At 40.6% G+C, this 18,314-nt stretch overlaps 1 protein-coding gene across 2 annotated transcripts; it reads left to right on the top strand.

Annotated features, from left to right (window-relative positions):
• The first annotated feature begins 839 nt into the window (after positions 1 to 839).
• On the top strand, positions 840 to 17,812 carry c1qtnf6b (C1q and TNF related 6b). 2 transcript variants are annotated; one of them, XM_031751125.2, is made up of 3 exons: positions 840 to 983; positions 6,218 to 6,410; positions 15,476 to 16,023. In XM_031751125.2, the coding sequence occupies exons 2-3, from the start codon at positions 6,230 to 6,232 to the stop codon at positions 16,021 to 16,023; spliced, it is 729 nt and encodes a 242-aa protein (XP_031606985.1). In that variant the 5' UTR covers positions 840 to 983; positions 6,218 to 6,229. The 2 variants fall into 2 exon arrangements, with proteins under 2 accessions (XP_031606985.1, XP_039470015.1); XM_039614081.1 differs by lacking the exon at positions 840 to 983 and having other exon boundaries at positions 6,230 to 6,410; positions 15,476 to 17,812.
• Positions 17,813 to 18,314: the final 502 nt, after the last annotated feature.

Raw genomic sequence — 18,314 nt, 5'->3', positions numbered from 1 at the left:
GAGGGCTTTGACGAGCTGCCTGACCTATGATTATCATGGCTGCCTGCACCACTTTTAGCAGCCTTGGTTTTTTTTAAAGACACAAAGAAAATGTCAGTAACCTTTTTGTTAAGAACTAGAACAATTTGATATACCGATAAAACAAAATAATCAGAAAATAAATTAGCTAAATTATTTATTTTGTGCACACATGCACTTGGACCACCAGGACACCCAGATGATAGATACTCCCATGCCTGCTGGATTCATTCTGATATTCTGCAGCATATGTTTCACAGTAGATTGTTCCTCAAAAGAAGCTGCAGATGAGATCTTCAGTACACTTAGTGGAAAGGGATGCTGACTGTTTTACACTGAAAGACAGACATTTAGGGGACAAAATGCTGGTTATGCATTTTCACAGTGTTAACAGCAGCTACAGCAGGACTTTATGAAGGTGATAGTTTTGTAATGGAACAAATTAAATGAAAATATGTTGCTGCAGTCCAGAATCTGAGTCATGGGCATCTGTGCTGCCTGGACAGAAGTGAGCGATGACCTATATTAGAGTTTGGGTGGTGACAGCCCCTCATGCCACTTTTAGCTCCCTGTTATAAAACTCCTGGATGGAAGCACAGCTGCCTTGACTCTCTGTTAAGTAAGAGTGATGGATCTGGAGTTTAAGGAGAGAGAGAGAGAGAGAGAGAGAGAGAGAGAGAGAGAGAGAGACTATGTGTGGAGGAAGGGCTGCAGGAAATGAACACACCAGGGAGTAGGGAGTAACACTGACTTTATGTTATTTGATGAAAGAGGAGGATTTGTTGTGCTGTGTGTGAGGGTAGGTTATATACAGGAGTGGGAGGGAGGGAATGTGTGTGTAGAGAGAGAGAGAGAGAGAGAGAGAGAGAGAGAGAGAGAGAGAGAGAGAGGTTTCTTCTCAGTTGTTCCTCCTCTCAGTCTGACACCAGCAGTCTGCTTTTCCTCCTCGTCTGAGACTCCTGCAGGTAAGAAAAGCGACCAGACACTCTGACAAGATGTGACAGCGACTTTATGACAATCGACCTACTCTGCATCGTAATGCTGTACAAAAAAAAAGGAAAGAAACGGTGAATGGAGATAAAGAAAAAAGCAGCCGGCGGTGCGCTTGCAGAGACGTGCAGAGGCTGAAGAAGTTGTTCACAAGTCGCCAACTCAGCAGTAGTTTTTTTTTTTTTTTTTTTTTTGTCTTTTGCAAACTTACCCCAGCAGCTATATCACCGCGCACGCTCTCACGCGCCGGCCCACTGCCCGACATTGCGTGCGTGTGCGCGCGTATGTGCTTTATCCGGAGTGCAGCTGCACGCCAAGTTGATGCTCTGGCGTTGTAGACGTGGCTTCTTAAACCAATTCATTATAACAGCTGCATGAGTGCAGTGTGTGTTGATCAGCTGATTAGTGGTTGTTACTTGTTATGATTCACAGACACACGCACGCACGCACGCACACGAACGCATTGGGGTGATGTATGTTGGTAGAGCATGATGTAAGAGATTAATTTTTGTTCCCGTTTGATGATATTAAACCAGCTATAAAATCTGACTAATTATTATTGCCTTTGTAGCTGCATAGCTTTCAGTAACTTTAAAACGTCTGTTGCACACTTTCTTTTCCTGCCTTAAAGCAAGCTGAACATGGGGCCTAATCAATTTGACAGCATGTTGCATAATGAAATAAGGCCAAGGGTGTGTCAGCCTGCTGTGTGCTTGCCCAAAATCTTCAAGTATAACTCATGTTTCTGTTTATCCCCCTTCACATTTCTGCAGTATTTTCAAATTTTGCTAAATACAGGAAACCCGCTGAATGGAACCTTATTACAAAGTCTTTAGTAAAGCACGTCATTAGTTTTCAAAAACCTAAGCATGTAAATGTAGAACTTATTAAAGACAGGTGGAGATTTAATTTTAAAACTGTAAGAAGCAATTTAGTAAGAATTGGCTGGGCTTATAAGACGCATCCTCTGCCATGGAGATCTGTGACAAATGTTACGGTCGTGCCAAGACGTGTTACCAAAAGCCACAAAAGGATAACACATGGTGCTGGAGGAAATGTCACTTCATTTTTTGGAGACTATGATATTAGTTATTAAAAATAAATAAATAAGTAGATATTCTTGGCAATCTGGTGAGTAGGGGTTGGGATATACCAGGTTAGACCAAAGTGGAGGACCTCAAGTGGTACTTTTAGGGGCAAATCCTAAACAATACCTTTAAATGCACTCATGCATCAAATAATGTTGCTACCCACGTTTAATGCTGGACCCTCACCTTTGCCATTTACAGTGACTGGCCTGAAGCCACATGATCACATTTCCAACCCATCCTGTTAAGCAGAATTGATATAACCTTGTTGGTGTTCATTTGTGTTGATATTCAGCTATCAGGGTGATGTGAGATATGCATCCTTTACATATGTGGCTGCATGCAGTCCTACAAAAAGGAACAGAGCTGGCCTGAAGGTGAGCATGGCATACATAGGGCAAAAGCTGATTGGTTTAATAGTGAGCCCCATGGACACTGCCCCCTGGTGATGGTTAATAGCTACAATACGTAGACATGGTCTGAAAAGCTATGCATAGGCTCTGCGTAGGACACACACATGACCATGATAGTCCCTTTAGTTGGTTCACTGATATGCATGTGGGCATTTGTACAGTATTTGGCCCTGGTGAAGTCAAGAAGCCAAAACATGTTGGCCGTTTTTATATGGCACAAATATTGCTGAAGCTTTGACCTGTTAAAGCTGTTTTCATGAACACTGCTGGAGCCCTGAACTGTTTTAGGACTTGTTAAGACAGAGGTACACACGTGTTGGTCCTTTCTGGTAACTTTGGCTTTCGCTCACACTGCAAACACATGCTTGTTACTGGTGAACTGCTAATTCTAAATGGATGTATCTGATATCCCCGTGTTGGTGTTGTTCCCATCATAATAATGTTGGTCCAGGATCAACATTGTAATTGTAATTTTTGTAATGTCATAACTTTGAGTTTTATATAAAACTCTCTTTGAGAACAAATGGTCAGCATTTTAAGCATTTTCTTTATTCATTTATATAATGAACAAATATTTTATTTAGTTTGCTTTGCTGTTGGCCAAATGTAGGTTGTTCATGTTGGTTTGCTAGCAATGGTTTTTAATTGCATTAGTTAACTTCTTGGCTTCTGCTAACGCTCACACAATGTCACTGGTTAGTTGTCAAGTTGATCTTTGACCAATGTTAGTGTCATAATGTAGGAACAACACCAACACAGAGATATCAGCTTGTGCTTCTGAATGAGCCATAGGTGTGAGTGAGTGTCCTTGTCTCTGTGTTTAGTCCTACACGCCACATGAGAAAAAGGACATCAGAACGACCCGATTCTTCTCATTATCTAAGGTTGAGGTGCGAAAGCTGCTTCAGAAAACCCAAGAAGATGCATCTTTTCTTCATCGCAGTGCACAGCAGCTGGGCACTGCCTCCACTGACCAAAACCTATAATTTCAACAAGTGTTTCCTATGTTGGGACTGCAGTAATATTACTTCCTGTCACTAAGGGTTGGATTTTTATAATCTGACAGGTTGCCAGTCAGTCAAGCAGAGTGTCTGCTGAGCGCTTCCCTGTCCTGTGTGCTGCGTTCCTGTGACACAGGACTTGCTGTAAAAATAAGCCACCCATTGGGGCACACTCTGGTAACCGGAGAGCAAATATACAGTAGCATGTGGGATTCTTTGAAGTCTGCAAAATGTATTTTTTTGTATGTCAACTGCAGTGAATCCACACTTGACAGCTCTCCAAGAAAAAAATCCAAATAATCACTTAGATTTTCCACACCAGCTCAGCGTTCCAGCGTAAGCACTTTCAAGCTGCACCACTCATCCTCTTCTTATGGTTACTGCTTTGTGACAGAAATACAGCTTTAGTCTGGATTGTCTTTAAAGGGAACTGAAGGCCATTTCTTGTTGCATTCGCCACAGAATATTGCCAAAATGACAGAAATACAAATTCATATGATAAATCTGAGCCTAATTTTTCAGACATGTTGCAGAATAGAGCACAGATGCGTTGCGTGACATCTGACAGGCTGTAATAACGAGGCAGATAATAACTGTTATATTTTACTATCAGTAGTCAGATAAAAATGTTGGGGCAGCACTCCGGTTATTTCATTTTTCCTCACAGTCATGCACCATCCATCATCTCAAATCCTTTTAACATTCATCCATCACTGTAAAAACCTCAGAGAATCTGTCATCCGTCTCTTCCCTGTTTATTTCATTTCCTTAGTTTTCTCCTTTCTCACACAAACATTTCCTCTCGTTCTGTTATGTTGTTCCTTTTCAGAAGCATTGTGTTTGAGGATGAAAATGAAATAGATGAGAGGGAATGAGAGAAAAAGGTGAAAAATGCAGACCAGACAAGCACATGCGGTTTTGGTTTTATGGCCTAACAATACCACTCTCATGGGCTTCATTTCCTACAGCAGCAGGCCTCTAATTCTATCAAATAAACTTTTTTATAAAGACTGTTTTCAGAGACTTAGATGCTTCTCTGAGAAAACAGAAAATTACAACACATGTAAAGGGAAAAATATTAGATCAATATTCAGATTTTTACTGACTGATTGTTGATTGACTATTTTCTGTAGCTAGTAGTGTTGGGGAAAATGAGCACTCAAAGCACTTTATACAACATGTGTCATTCAGAAGCAAATCAGGGTTACTCAAGGATACTTTGGCATGCAGACTGGAACAGCCAGGGGTCAATCAACCATCCTTCAAGTATTTAGATGGCCTGCTCCCATTCCTGAGCCACAGGCACCAATATGTAGTTAACAACAAACTGGGCAATTGATTCCAGTTTAATTTAATTTTTTTATAGTGCCAAATCACAACAACAGCCACCTCGAGCAAAGTAAAGATAGTACAATAATAAAGAAAAAGCCAGACGACCCCCTATCAGCTAGCACTGGGTGATGGTGGGAAGGAAAATCTCCCTTTTAACAGAAGAAACCTTGAGCAGAACCAGGCTGAGGGACGGGCGCAATCTGCCATGACCGGTTGGGGCAGCAGAAAACAAAATGTGCTGAGATCCATCATGAGGGGTGCTCACTGTCCACCAGTCAGTGTTACATCCCCTGCTCCTTAGAGGTCACTGTAGAACCCAATGTAGACTAATCTTGAGATTTGTATTTAATACAACATCAAAGTTTGTGCCTCTAGTTGTGTAATGAAGCTCAAAGGAAAAGATTGTAGCATTCCCCTTTTAACCAGATGGATTTTATGGTCTTGTGTTTCTCTGTGGTTACACTTTCAGGGTGGGAGGGTCTGGCTGCCTCTGGGTTATGCAGCTTGGAAACATATGTACTCACTTTACCATAAAGCACTCTGGGTAAAGCATCAATCAAGTGTCATATTGTCTGTGTTATGGTTACTGTTACACAGGCACAAAATGATGGACAACTTTTGTTTTTTTTCTTCATAACCTTCAATTATGCACTCAAGTTTCATTTGTAATAAACAGTTTTGAAAAGATCCCCAACCAGTATAATAATTTTGTTTTATGTTGTGATCAAATTCCCAGCTTCAGAAAACTTTCTCACTCTTGTTTTTAGTCTATAGAAAGACTTATGTTTCACTTCTTAATCCTCTGGATACTATACGATAATCCTAAAATAACATGGTGTTTGATTTGAATTTGGGTTCTTAAATTTCAAAATGCCAAACATACTTTTAAGAAGTGGTATGGTGTTTTCAAGCCTTTGTTTTTGAATACTTCTTGCTGCAACTCTAAAACCACAATGTCATGGTAAAATTGCATTGTAGTATATTATATCTTGTATAGATCACTAAATGTAGGTACACAATGGCTAATAAGGGCTGCGAGGGAAACCTGAGAATTACTGTCAATATTATTGTCTTCTGAGAAGATGCAGTTATAGTCCAGATTTATTGACCAGATTTCCACAGGAATGTGAAAAATACAGCACACCAACAACATAACTAACCCCAAAAAATGTTGGTTTGGGGCCTGATCTATTTTTCATTTTCAAATTCCTCTTGATTAGAGAGTAAAAACACCATTATTATTATATGAGCCATAAAGTTGCATGCATCTGTAAACTCTGCCATCACTATGGCCTCATATGGACATACAGTTTAACATTGTCCTGGAGCATCACCATTATTTTGATCACTTATTTCTTTTCTTTCCTTCCTTCAGATTGAGACAGCCATGTTGTCGGGGTGTTTCGGGCTGCTGTTGCTCCTCCCCTTGGTTTGCTGTGTCCCCTCCCCCTCCAGGTCTCCTTCCAGACTCTGCAGACGATGCTGCGACCAGCAAGATTCTCCCGCAGCCACGGCTCAGTATCAAATGCCTGAAGTCCGAACTGTCATTAACATGACCATCCTCAAAGGTACCAGGGACTTGAAAAGCTTCCATTAAGCTCTGAAACACTGCTGATTACAGACTGCGTTCAGTTGATAATTGCAGCTTCACTTTGATGGTCAGGTACGGGACCTTCTGTAAATGATGCCATGATTGGAGAATTGTTGCTTGTTAATTTCCTAAAAAAAAATCATTCACTCTTCAAAGTGTGTACTACGAGGGCTCTATTTTAAGCTGCATTTACAAAGTCTGTGCTTTTCCTTTTCCAGGTGGTTGTGTGTGTGTGTGTGTGTGTGTGTGTGTGTGTGTGTGTGTGTGTGTGTGTGTGTGTGTGTGTGTGTGTGTGTGTGTGTGTGTGTGTGTGTGTGTGTGTGTGTGTGTGTGTGTGTGTGTGTGAGACAAGAGTACTGCGTAATCAGGAGAGTAATCACATATCTATAATAATGGAATAGAGCTGCTAAGTGTAGCCATGCAGTGATGGCTGAGTGGAACTGAGAGTAAAATGAGAGATTGTCTGTGAAAAGGAAATTAGATACTCGCGTAACAGAAAGAATCTGGAACCACTTCAAAAATCAGCTGCTTTTTAACATTTTGTAAAGCAGCAGGCAGCCAAATACTAGTGACAAGGGTGGCTTCTCACAGTATCTGTGGTAGGAAATGTATATCAGTATCAACATATCAACGTATGCAAGGATGAATTTTCATTAAGGTGGAATGACATTGTGTTATAATAAATGAATCAGTCAACAAGCCAAAGCTCAAAGGTCAAGGGCCAAACAAAGGGAGTTTGCAGTTTGTTAAAAAGCACGTCACAATAATATATAGAGCTATAAAAAGCCTCCTGTCTTCTGCCACATAGAGGCCTCTCTGATAGATACTCAGGAATCCAGGCAACAGTAGAAGTGGTGACGCACATCCTGACCATCACAGACTTCTTGGACATTCTGTTAGGTAATTGGGCAAATAATATTACTTTTAATAGAGTTGAAAATATTTAATATCCCATAAAAGCACCAACAGCACAAACATCAAAGAGGTCCAGTTCACTGATTTAAACAGACCGAGGGGTGGGCAGCATGGACACCCAACTTCGTGAACAAGATAACTCCAGAACACATCTACTGAGGACCAGCACTGGTGGCTGCTAGTATTTTTTTCTGTATCAGGCTCTAAATATGTTTGTTTCTGCGGTAAAGTTCGACATTTTAACTTGGAGCCTACATAAACAGACTGCTACCTGTCTGTTATCATCTGAATTTCAGGAGCAGCACCACTCCTCCTTCACGCCCCCTCTGGCCTCAGGCTATTAAAGCCCCCTTCACCAATACCTGCTGTTCTCATTTTCATGCCCTACCCTTCCCCCCCATTTTCCCTCTCTTCTCCTCTCTTCCTTTACTTCATTCATTTCTCATTAGTACATGGGGATCTGCCTGGCCCGGGAGCCGTCGCCAGTCCCCTTCGAGGCCTTCCCCAAACCGCAGCACCAGTTCACACTTCCTCGTCCCTCATCGCCCATCGTTACCGAGGATGTGGTCCCAGCTAGTGAAATGATACTGTGTTACTGGAGGTTACTAAGAGTCTTCATGGGGTTCAGAGTTTGAACCAATGGCAGGTTGTCCATACATCCAGTTCTGGACTGCATCTAACCTGAACTTATTCATGCAATGAGTTTTAAGAGAATCGGTAACTTGATTTGAAACTGGCTGTAGGATACTCAGACTTGGTCTAAACTAAACTCAAAGATAATTTCAACTTACAACCCAAAGTGGCCCATTTAGAGAGAGAAAAACACCATATAATTCATCAGGCTCTAGACTGCATTGCCAAGTAAGCAGGCAGTTACTTTGGTTTCCCAGATTTTCAGTGGTCCAAAAAAAGCCTAGGTTGTCTTGTTGCAATAGTGTCTACTAATACTTACCAATTAAAGGGCAATATTAAAATAAATGTGAGAAACCTTAAAGCTTACCTGATCTTAAAGCTCTTTATCACAACCCATTTTCAGTATCACAAATATTTCTGAGCAAATTCTTCCCACATTGTGTATTTTCTTTAAAAAACCAAAAACGTGGTTACTTCAATAACCACAAATTAACACCAGTACACTTGGGCTCGGTTACCCAGCTATAGACCCACACCAAGCAGAAAGTGGGGAAAAAGGACCAACAAAACATGTCCTGGTAACTTATAGACCTCAGGCCCACTTTAAATTAAAAAGAAGCGGATTAGATCAAACCTGGAACTCGTCCAGTTTGACTCCTTAATCTGCCCTCCTATAAACACTGTGGATCCTGTGCTTACTACACCTGATTACACAGTCAAATCCTTGACAGCCTGTTTGAGTTATTGTTACTGCAGGCAGTGAGGAAGGCCAACAGTGAAGATTTTAAGTGTCAGTGTTTGTGCATCTGTGTGGCTTTATCTGTGCGTGCACATACTAGTACATATATATACAATGGAGGTAAGAGAAAGAGGGGGAAGTGTTATGAGAGATTCAGTGGGATTAAAAAGTGGGAATCAGTGGGATTTCCCAATGCAAGAGTTGCACAAATGGAATTAGAGAGGGATTTGCGAGAACATGTGTGTTTAATATGATAAGCCAGTCAGCCAACTCAGCCACAGCCAAAGCGATCCAGATGATGTGTCATCACTCCGTTGTTTTATCTGTTGGTTCTTTGATTACCGGACATGCCAAGTCTGTTCTGACCCACAATCAGCCCGTAAACCAGTCCAACCATTGAACCACAAAAATGTCTCTGCTGGTCTATCATTAAGCTACTCGCAAACACAGTTCAAGTGTTTTTGTGCCATGGCACAACTTTCCTCATCAACTGTAATTTCATGGACCCAGTGGGGAGTCAAAATGTGAAGCAATTTTGCATTGCACAGCAACAAACTGAACTAAGTGCATGATCAAAAATGCTGTAGTATGTGCTGTTGGTTTTACTCAAACAGTGTAACCATAGTCAGTAAGAACATCTCAGTTTGAGAGACACTAGCCTGCCAAATTTCTCAAAAGAAACCCGAACCTTCAGTCATGGGCAAATCAGAATTTACACCCACACATTTTTCTTTAGTAGCATTACATTGAAAAGTTAATTTGGTGTCTTGATCCATCCTCAAACGTCCAGGTGAAGAAATCCCAGAAACCTGATTCTGTTCATCTGGACATTGCGTTTTTATTGGTAGAAACAAGGAGGGGGCCTAATGGTGCATTTTAAACATCTTACAACTGCAGCATTTAACCAGCTCTCTGTGAATGGTACTCATGGCCATTCATCAAAGGTCATGACAATTTGCATATTAATAATCATAAAACTGAACTCACGGCCTATTGTTGCTCAGTGGTGCTCATATTAACAAATGTACTGTTTATAAGGTTGGGGAAACCTGCAGTCAACTGAGACTGAAGAAATCACCTGGATGACTGAGTGAAAATGCAACATTCAGACAAACAGAATCAGCTCTCTGGGAAAAAGTTCTGTTGTTCACCTTTAGGGCTGTGCATGGTGAATCACCCACCTATATTAGCAAACTTTTGTATCCATATGTCACCAGCAGGACTCACAGGTCTTCTGATCAGGGCTTGTTATTCATCCTGAAATATTAGCCATCATAATAATTACTTTGTACCTCTGACGGCTTCTTCAAGGTCAAATAAGACCAAACTTTCATAAAAGGTCTTTATCGCTAAAACTATGCTTAAAAATCTGTTGCCTTAGTTTGTATTTGCAACATTTAGGTATTGTCTAAATACACGTTATAGTTTCCATCCAATTATCAGGTCACATTTGACCTCCAACCTTTCAAGTCTGCCTTTCTGTCAAGTTGATTCCAAAATGCATGGCTTTGGATTTAAGTCTTGGTGTCGTGCAATGTTGCTTAATTTTTGTGATTGGATCTTCTGTTTGTTTCTATGAAACCCTGCAGTTTAACATTTGCTGCTTTCAGTGTCAGTGTACTTTCAGTTCCTAAATTAACATGTTTATCTTAAGTTTATCTTTTAAGTTGCTCAACTTGTGGGTCTTGATCCACTTTCGGACTCTAGATTCATTCCAAGTAAATCAAAAGCAAATGAAAAGAAGTGTTGCTTGAAATGTACTGGATACACAGGACAGCAGTGTCCACATTCCAACAATACCATTGGCTAATCAGTGCTTTTGTAAGTGCATGTGACTCTCTTTGATAACAAGTTTATTGTTGCAGTCATTCCTGAATATTTACAGCAATTCTCATTTAACTTTCCACTTGTAACTGCTGTTACAATCTCCGTCCATACTGCCATGTATACCACTTTTGAGGCCTCAGGCCTGAGAAAGGAACACCATCTGTGATCTTTTTCCAGACATTCAGTGACTCATAACCATCTGATCGTAATATCCTAAACCTACAGACAGAGTCATAGACCTGTATTTGCCTACAAGAAAAGCAAAAGATGGTTCATTTATTTCAGAAGTTTTAGTGATATTTAAAATACTATTGTATGCTATCTAGTGGATGTATTAAAATGAGCCCATGAAAGTTAGTAATTGAATTAAAACCCATTCCCTAAAAGTGTATATTTCACACTTAGTTGCTGTTACATGTTGCAAAATACTTAGATGAGAAAAAACCCCATTGTATATATATATAATAGTTTCCAGTCCAAAGAAACAATGGGGTTTTTTCTCATCTAAGTGTTTTGCAACATGTAACAGTAACTATGTATTATTGCCAGATAAGTCACTTACTGTAGGTCATTGTGACCAGATGTGCTGCTAAGCTACTGTTTGTGGAAACTGCTGTAACTCTTCTCAGGACTTTTTTGTTTGGATGCTGGTCACAGCTGGAGACGTCACTGTGGCTCTGTGGAGAGGATGAGCAGTGTTTACCTCTACAGGAAGTGTTGGTCATGGTGAAAGAGGGAAGCACTGTGGCTTCTTCCTGTGGGGTTTAGCGATCCCAGAGGTGTTTAACTCATAACCACAGTTTTAGCTGCCTAAAGTAATGCAGAGCAAGCTCAGCAAGACTTCGCAAAAAGTTATACTTACAGGTTTCTTTTTATCACCCTATAACCTCAGAGCCTCTCAAAACTGACAAAACTATCATACACCAGTCTTGGGGTTTTTTTCTAAAAGCAAAAAATCTATAGTGTAATCTTCTCTTTTCTATATTTTTTGGGCCTTTTTATGACTTCATTTTGATAGAGACAGTAAAGACTGACAGGAAAGTGGGGGAAAGACAGAGAGGAAGACATGCAGCAAAGGGCCACGGGTAAGACTCAAACCCTGACCGGCCACTCTCAGCCGTGCAGCATATGGACGCTTGCTCAGTCCATATCTATAGTGTAATGTCTTTGTACAGGCACTACAGTATTTAGGAGAAAACCCAAACAATAATATAATTCCAGTATCTTCCAAACAATTAACACCACTAGCCTGGACTCTTGATCATGAACTCTTGGCATGTGGTCTGAAACTTTTGATCAGCTGGAAAACAGCCTGTTTCAGTTTAAATGTTGTTTTCAATAAATTGCATGCTCAAAAATGTTTTGTCTCATTCCCATTTCTTCTTGTTGCATGTTGAAGCTCTGCTTGGAACCTTGTTAAGATCCAACCATGCAAAATATGATTATTTTTTTTTTGCCGTTTTTCAAGCGGTCTTAAACTTTTGATCGGGACTGTACGAGGCAGGATGGAGCCGTAGTTTCATGTTGTTTACGCCAAGTTCTGACCACACCATCTGAACGTTGCAGCAGAAATTGAGATTCATCAGACCAGGCAACATTTTTTCAGTCTTCTATTGCCCAATTTAGATGAGTCTGTGTAAAAATTGTAGCCAAAAGCCCACACTGTGATCCTTTGCTGCTGTAGCCATTCTGCTGCAAGGGTAGACATCTTGTGCATTCATGATGAATGTTTTTTTGAGTTACTATTGCCTTCTTATCAGCTCAAAGCTGTCTGGCCATTTCCCGCTGACCTCTGACATCAACAAATCAGTTTCGCCCAGAGAAACGCTGTTCACTGGATATTTTATCTGTTTTGGACCATTCTCTGTAAACCCTACACATGGTTGTTTTGGAAAATCCCAGAAGATCATCAGTTTCTGAAATAATCAGCCCATCTAGAACCAAAAACTATGCCACTTTTAGAGTCACGTAAATAACCTTTCTCCTCCATTCTGATTCTCAGTTTTAAACTCAGCAGGTTGTCTCGACCACGTCTACATTCCTAAATGCACTAGGCTTCCTCCATGTGATAGGCTGATTAGATATTTGCATTAACGAGCAGTTGAATAGGTTTAATGAAGTGGCCAGTCAGTATATATGGCAGAAAATGGGGAGCGTGCTTGCCTTTAGGCTTGTCAAGCCAGTTTTGAACTGGCCTAGAATATTGCTATAATAAAGTTGCATGTAGATCCTTGCTGATAGATTGGAGCCAACTCTGCTGTCAGCTGAAAGTGAAAATGGTCACCCACTTTTCATCCGCTAATTTCAGTAAGCTGCACTGCTCCTAAATTAGCTTCTGTTTATGTATGACTGAGTCTTTTCTTGGCTCACATCTTTTTACAGCTGTTCCACAGCGATATGGTGATGGCATGTAGGAAGGCTTACCGAATAAGCAGTGTCACTTGACATGCAAATGTACAATCAGCTCAAAAGTATTCTCTTGTGTTTCGGGAATAATAGCACCACTCAAAATGTTCGCTTAAATAGAGACATTTCAGTCAGTACTGACAACAGGAGGACACAAAATCTCATTAATCATTTTTAGAGCTTGTTGTCACATCGCATTTAAATTTAAAATCCAGAGGACGATTTGGTGGCATGTGGTGGCAGCTTAGCAGAATCCACCAGGGAAGACAGATATAAACAAAAAAAGAGCAAATAAAAACTAGGAAAACATATCCTAGCAATTTTTTAAAAACATTATATTTTAAGCTGAACATGCACCAATCAGGTATGATACTATGACTACTGACAGGTGAAGTGAATAAAACTGATTATCTCTTCATGATGGCACCTGCCAGTGGCTGGGATATATTAGGGAGGAAGAAAACATTGTGTTCTCATAGTTCATGTGTTTGATTGAAGGACCATACTGTGATGACTTGGTCAGAGCATCTCCAAAATTGCAGCTCTTGTGTGGTGTTCCTGGTCTGCAGTGGTCAGTCTATCGATCTATCAGAAGTGTTCCAGTGGTGAACCAGCGGCAGGTCGTGGGCAGCCAAGGCTCACTGATGCACGTGGGGAGCGAAGGCTGGTCCTCTTGATCCAATCCAACAGATGAGCTACTGTAGCTTAAAAAGTTAAAGCTGTTTATGATAGAAAGATGTCAGTGCATCACAGGCTGTTGTGCAGAAGACTGTAAAGCCACAGGCCAATCACTGTGACCATGCTGACTGACTCTTGCCAACAATGGGTATGTGAGCATCAGAACTGGATCACAGAGCAATGGAAGAAGGTGACCTGGTCTCATGAATCACGTTTTCTTTTAAATCAAGCAGATGGCAGTGTGTGAGTGATGCACTATGGGAAGAAGACCAGCTGGCAGAGGCAGTGTGATGCTTCGGGCAATGTTCTGCTGAGAAACCTTGGATCCTGGTGTGCATGTGGATGTTACCTTAACATCCTACCTAAGCACTGTTACAGACCATGTACACCCTTTCATGGAAATGGTGTTCCCTGATGACTGGAGCCTCTTCCAGCAGGATAATGCTCCCTGCCACAAAGCAAAAGTGCTTCATGAATGGTTTGAGGAGCACAACAGTGAGTTTGGGGTGTTGACTTGACCTTCAAATTCCCCAAATCTAACTCCAATTGAGCATCTGTGGGATGTGCTGGACAAACAAGTCCAATCCATGTAGGTCGCACCTCGCAACTTCCAGGACATAAAGGGTCTGCTGCTGACATTTTGGCACCAGATACCACAGCACACCTTCAGGAGTCTAGTGGAGTCCATGCCTTGATGGGTCAGGGCTGTTTTAGCAGCAAAAGGGGACCAACACAATATTAGACAGGCAGTCTTGTTATGTTATGACTGATTGGTGCATTTAATTCATACACCAATCAGTTTGTATGGCCAAAAGGGAGGCAAATTAAAGGAAGCAAGGCTAGATGACCATTTTGATACCTTTGGATTGCACCAACCCCTATTTGTTCTTTTATGGAAGATTTTATGAAACAGTGCGCTCCACTGTCACCACGAAAGCTCCAAGTCAGTTTTAGAATAATGATGCTCATTCCTCCAGTAGAGCTCATGTGCTGTCTCAGGGTGTCTGCAGACTTTAAAGCAGTTCACCTTCAGATGCCTAGAACAGCAGCAGAAAAAGAAATAAATGTGTTTAAATGAAATTATTACAGTTCCTTCTGGTCTTTGGCTGTGATTACTTCAAATTTAATGAGGCAGTAGATTCTGGAAACAAATGCTTTTTACAGACATGCTATCCTCACAAGGTCTACCTGAACATTCCGTCTTAAAGCCCACGAGGAGGTCAAATTTAAAATAAGCACTACTTTAAATGAAAGAGTTCCTTTAGATTTATAAGCAGGATTTGAAATGTCAGATATAAAAGGTTTACTGGAATTTGTTACTGTTTCTAGATTTGTAGTCACTATGAAAAATTTCAGGCTTAATGGTACTGTGCACACAATAAAACGGAGACCTGAAAATGGAAGAGTTGAGAGAAAATCTTTGATTCCAACTAAATGCTGCACTTTGCTAAATGGCAAGATCACTTTGTGTTCTCAGAAGAAAAAAACATCTGGTGCAGCCAGCTGGGAATAAATTAATGTGGTCTTGACACGCCTTTGCTATTAATGGGTACAGTGAGCACCAGTATATCTCACTTTGCAAAAGCTAACCTCTTCCTTATTAAAATGTCTGTTAACAGCTTCAAGCCAAATGTATCATATTTGATACATGTGTTGAGACTTCTACTCATATAAACTCATATATGAAATTTAAAAATGAAAGATTTCATCAGAAGGTTTACTAAACACTATATTTTCAAGAATATAGAATTTTCTGACAATTGTTTCACTGTTCAGGCTTTAAAGGGTTAAAATATTCAAACATGCAAATCAAGCTTGTGGGTTTTCTGTCTTCCTCCCTTTAGGTGATAAAGGAGACAAAGGAGACAAAGGTACACCCGGAAAACCAGGTCTGGAGGGCCCTCCCGGCTACCGAGGCCCCATGGGCCCTAAAGGCAGCAAAGGCCAAGCAGGCGCACCCGGAGACGCCTGCAAGATCCCTCACTCTTCTTTCTCTGTGGGACGCCGCAAGTCCCTGCACAGCCTGGACTACTACCAGGCGCTGGTGTTTGACACCGTGTTTGTCAACCTCTACGAGCACTTTAACATGTTCAAAGGCAAGTTCTACTGCTACGTGCCCGGGATCTACTTCTTCAACGTCAATATCCACACGTGGAATTTTAAGGAGACATACCTCCACCTGATGCACAACGACAAGGAGCAGGTGATCCTGTACGCTCAGCCCAGCGAGAGGTCCATCATGCAAAGTCAGAGCGTCATGCTGGATCTGGCTCTGAATGATGAGGTCTGGGTGCGGCTCTACAAAAGAGAGCGGGAGAACGCCATTTACAGCGACGACGTGGATGTTTACATCACCTTCAACGGATACCTGGTGGCTCCCAGCATCCAGTGAAGAGAAGGCAGGATGGGCAGGCTGCGTGGGTCCGATTATTAAGTCTTTTTCCCAGGGATATTACTTTGTGCCAAGAAACAGGGACTTACTAGCGCACAAATCAATTTAGGTGCTTAAATATTCCTTTCAATCCAGAGAGGAAAATGTTGTTTTGTTAAATAAAGACGGCCCAAAATGCTTAAACCTAAACCTTAAAAAGAAAAAGGAAACAAGTGGCACAACTGGTACAGCATAGGGGAAAAAAGTTAAAATAATTTCTTTGCACTAGAAATACTTTATCGTACAAAGAGCTTACTTTTTGTGCCATTTTCCGTGATCACCCGCTTTCAGGTACTTTTTAATAAGACGTTACACCGATTTTTCAGGAATTTAAAATCTGTGCAATCAGTTTTATGTGACATTTATGGTGCGATGCCTCTTAGCAACATAGAATCTGTCAGAGTGAAATGCATTGTGACAGTCGGCTATTCATTAAACAAATGTCCTCTTTCACAGAAGCAATTTAAAATGTCAGTTCATCCAAATTACAAAAATGTCCCACATCCACCACCATTCCACCAACTGTATGTAGCCATGCAGAAATGGAAATGCTGAAGCTACAAGATCCACTGTCCTAATATAAAATGATTGCAAATACATTAGGCAACTCCATGAAACATCACCAGCTTACAGACACAAGGTCGATTTGAAGCATTGCATAACTTCAGGTGCTTTACAGGAAATGATTACATTATGGAGTGACTTAAACACATTTGACTTCCAGGCTTTACACATTATACTGTAATTTACTCAAAGTAGAATTTACTCACTGCAAGTAACCGAATACTTAAAATTACTTTACAGGTTTCTTGCAAAAGCCTGACTTGTTACCCTCTTATTCTAGTCTACCTGCCGGTAAATATAATTACATTGTAATTTCATATAAAATACACTGAATTACGCCCTTAGTTGTGAGTTTTATTACAAAATGCTACCAAATATTTGCAGAAACATCCCAATCTTTAATGCAAAACACTGTCAGAGATCATACACGGGGAATCAGACAGCACAGCAAACAATCCAAATGAGGTCCAGGGAAAAGGCAAAGATCATCGAGCAGTTCAGAGGTCATGCATGAGAATGCAAAATACAAACATCCGGGACAAGGCACAGAGAACATGAGCAATAATAAAAAAATACAAACGAAATCAGCGTCAATCTCAAGAAGGAAAAATAATAATACAGATAAATATTTGCATACATCATAATTTGTTTGTCAAAACAAAACAACCAAACATAAACTAGCAATTGTAATTATATTTACCTACAAATACTTAACAGCAATAAGATCATTTAGGTGGAGTCATTCTCATTCTCACTCATTGCTACTGAACTGCAGCCCTTTTTTTTTTTTCAACTGGATCACAATGGCTGCTAGCATACTCCTTATCTGTTCTCATACATTACAAAAGTCATAATCCAACTTGAGTGCTTATATTTGCAGTGACATGGCATGAAAATATTGCAAAACTTGATTTACATTATTGTCCTTTTGTAATTTTGGTGAGCTGACCACTTTTCCAGCATATGAAAATACATGTGGTGCTTTATCAAATGCAGGAATGTATTTGACAGTTATTGATTATTGTTTTAGGGACTTGAGGCTGCAGAGCAGTTTATGTAAATACCTGTAAATGAGCTTTCTGTAATAGCTTTAATATGTTTTACCACTTAAGCTGTTGGGGCTGGACTGTCTATGTCTGCGTGTGTGTGTTTATATAACATATAAAAACAATATTTCCTTCACTAACCAAGTCTCTACTCATTTGTGTTAATGAGAAACAAAAAGAGCTGTATATTGTGTCAAGATTGTACTTCTTTTTGTGTGTTAACATTTCTGGAAGATTTTCCTCACCTATCTAATTCTCTTCATGTTGCCCTCCAGATTAGTGCTTGGCCACTCAACCTTATGAGGGGAATAATATCTGTGATCAAACCTGAAAACTGGCCAGATTTCTAAAATAAACAAACAAACTAGCAGACAAAAACCTCAAACTCTGAGAGACAGCGTCAGTCCACAGCATGCCAGCTCCATCTGTTTGGCCATATATCTCCCATTAGCTGTAATGTCGTCCTCAGGGAGGCTCGGGGAGGAAAGGCAGACTGCAGCACTGTAAATACTTTAAGCCTTCGGTGGAGATCCGAAAACTGTGATGGGAAACAAAGCAGGACAGCTTTCCTGGATCATCAGCCCAGACTAGTGGAGGCTGTTCCAACATGCACAGCAGGCAAGCTGTTAGTTCAAATGAGCA

This window comes from Oreochromis aureus, linkage group 6 (genome assembly GCF_013358895.1).
Source record: "Oreochromis aureus strain Israel breed Guangdong linkage group 6, ZZ_aureus, whole genome shotgun sequence".
In the NCBI taxonomy this organism is placed as follows: Eukaryota; Metazoa; Chordata; class Actinopteri; order Cichliformes; family Cichlidae; genus Oreochromis; species Oreochromis aureus.
The sequence above is the reverse complement of the archived record's forward strand: the minus strand, read 5'-3'. Positions and strand labels throughout refer to the sequence as shown.

What these genes read in the sequence shown, in the direction of transcription:
- c1qtnf6b (XM_039614081.1), top strand. Translation starts at nt 6,230, where the DNA reads ATGTTGTCGGGGTGTTTCGGGCTGCTGTTGCTCCTCCCCTTGGTTTGC. An exon ending in TAACATGACCATCCTCAAAG is followed by an intron (nt 6,411 to 15,475) that starts GTACCAGGGACT and finishes TCCTCCCTTTAG; the next exon opens with GTGATAAAGGAGACAAAGGA.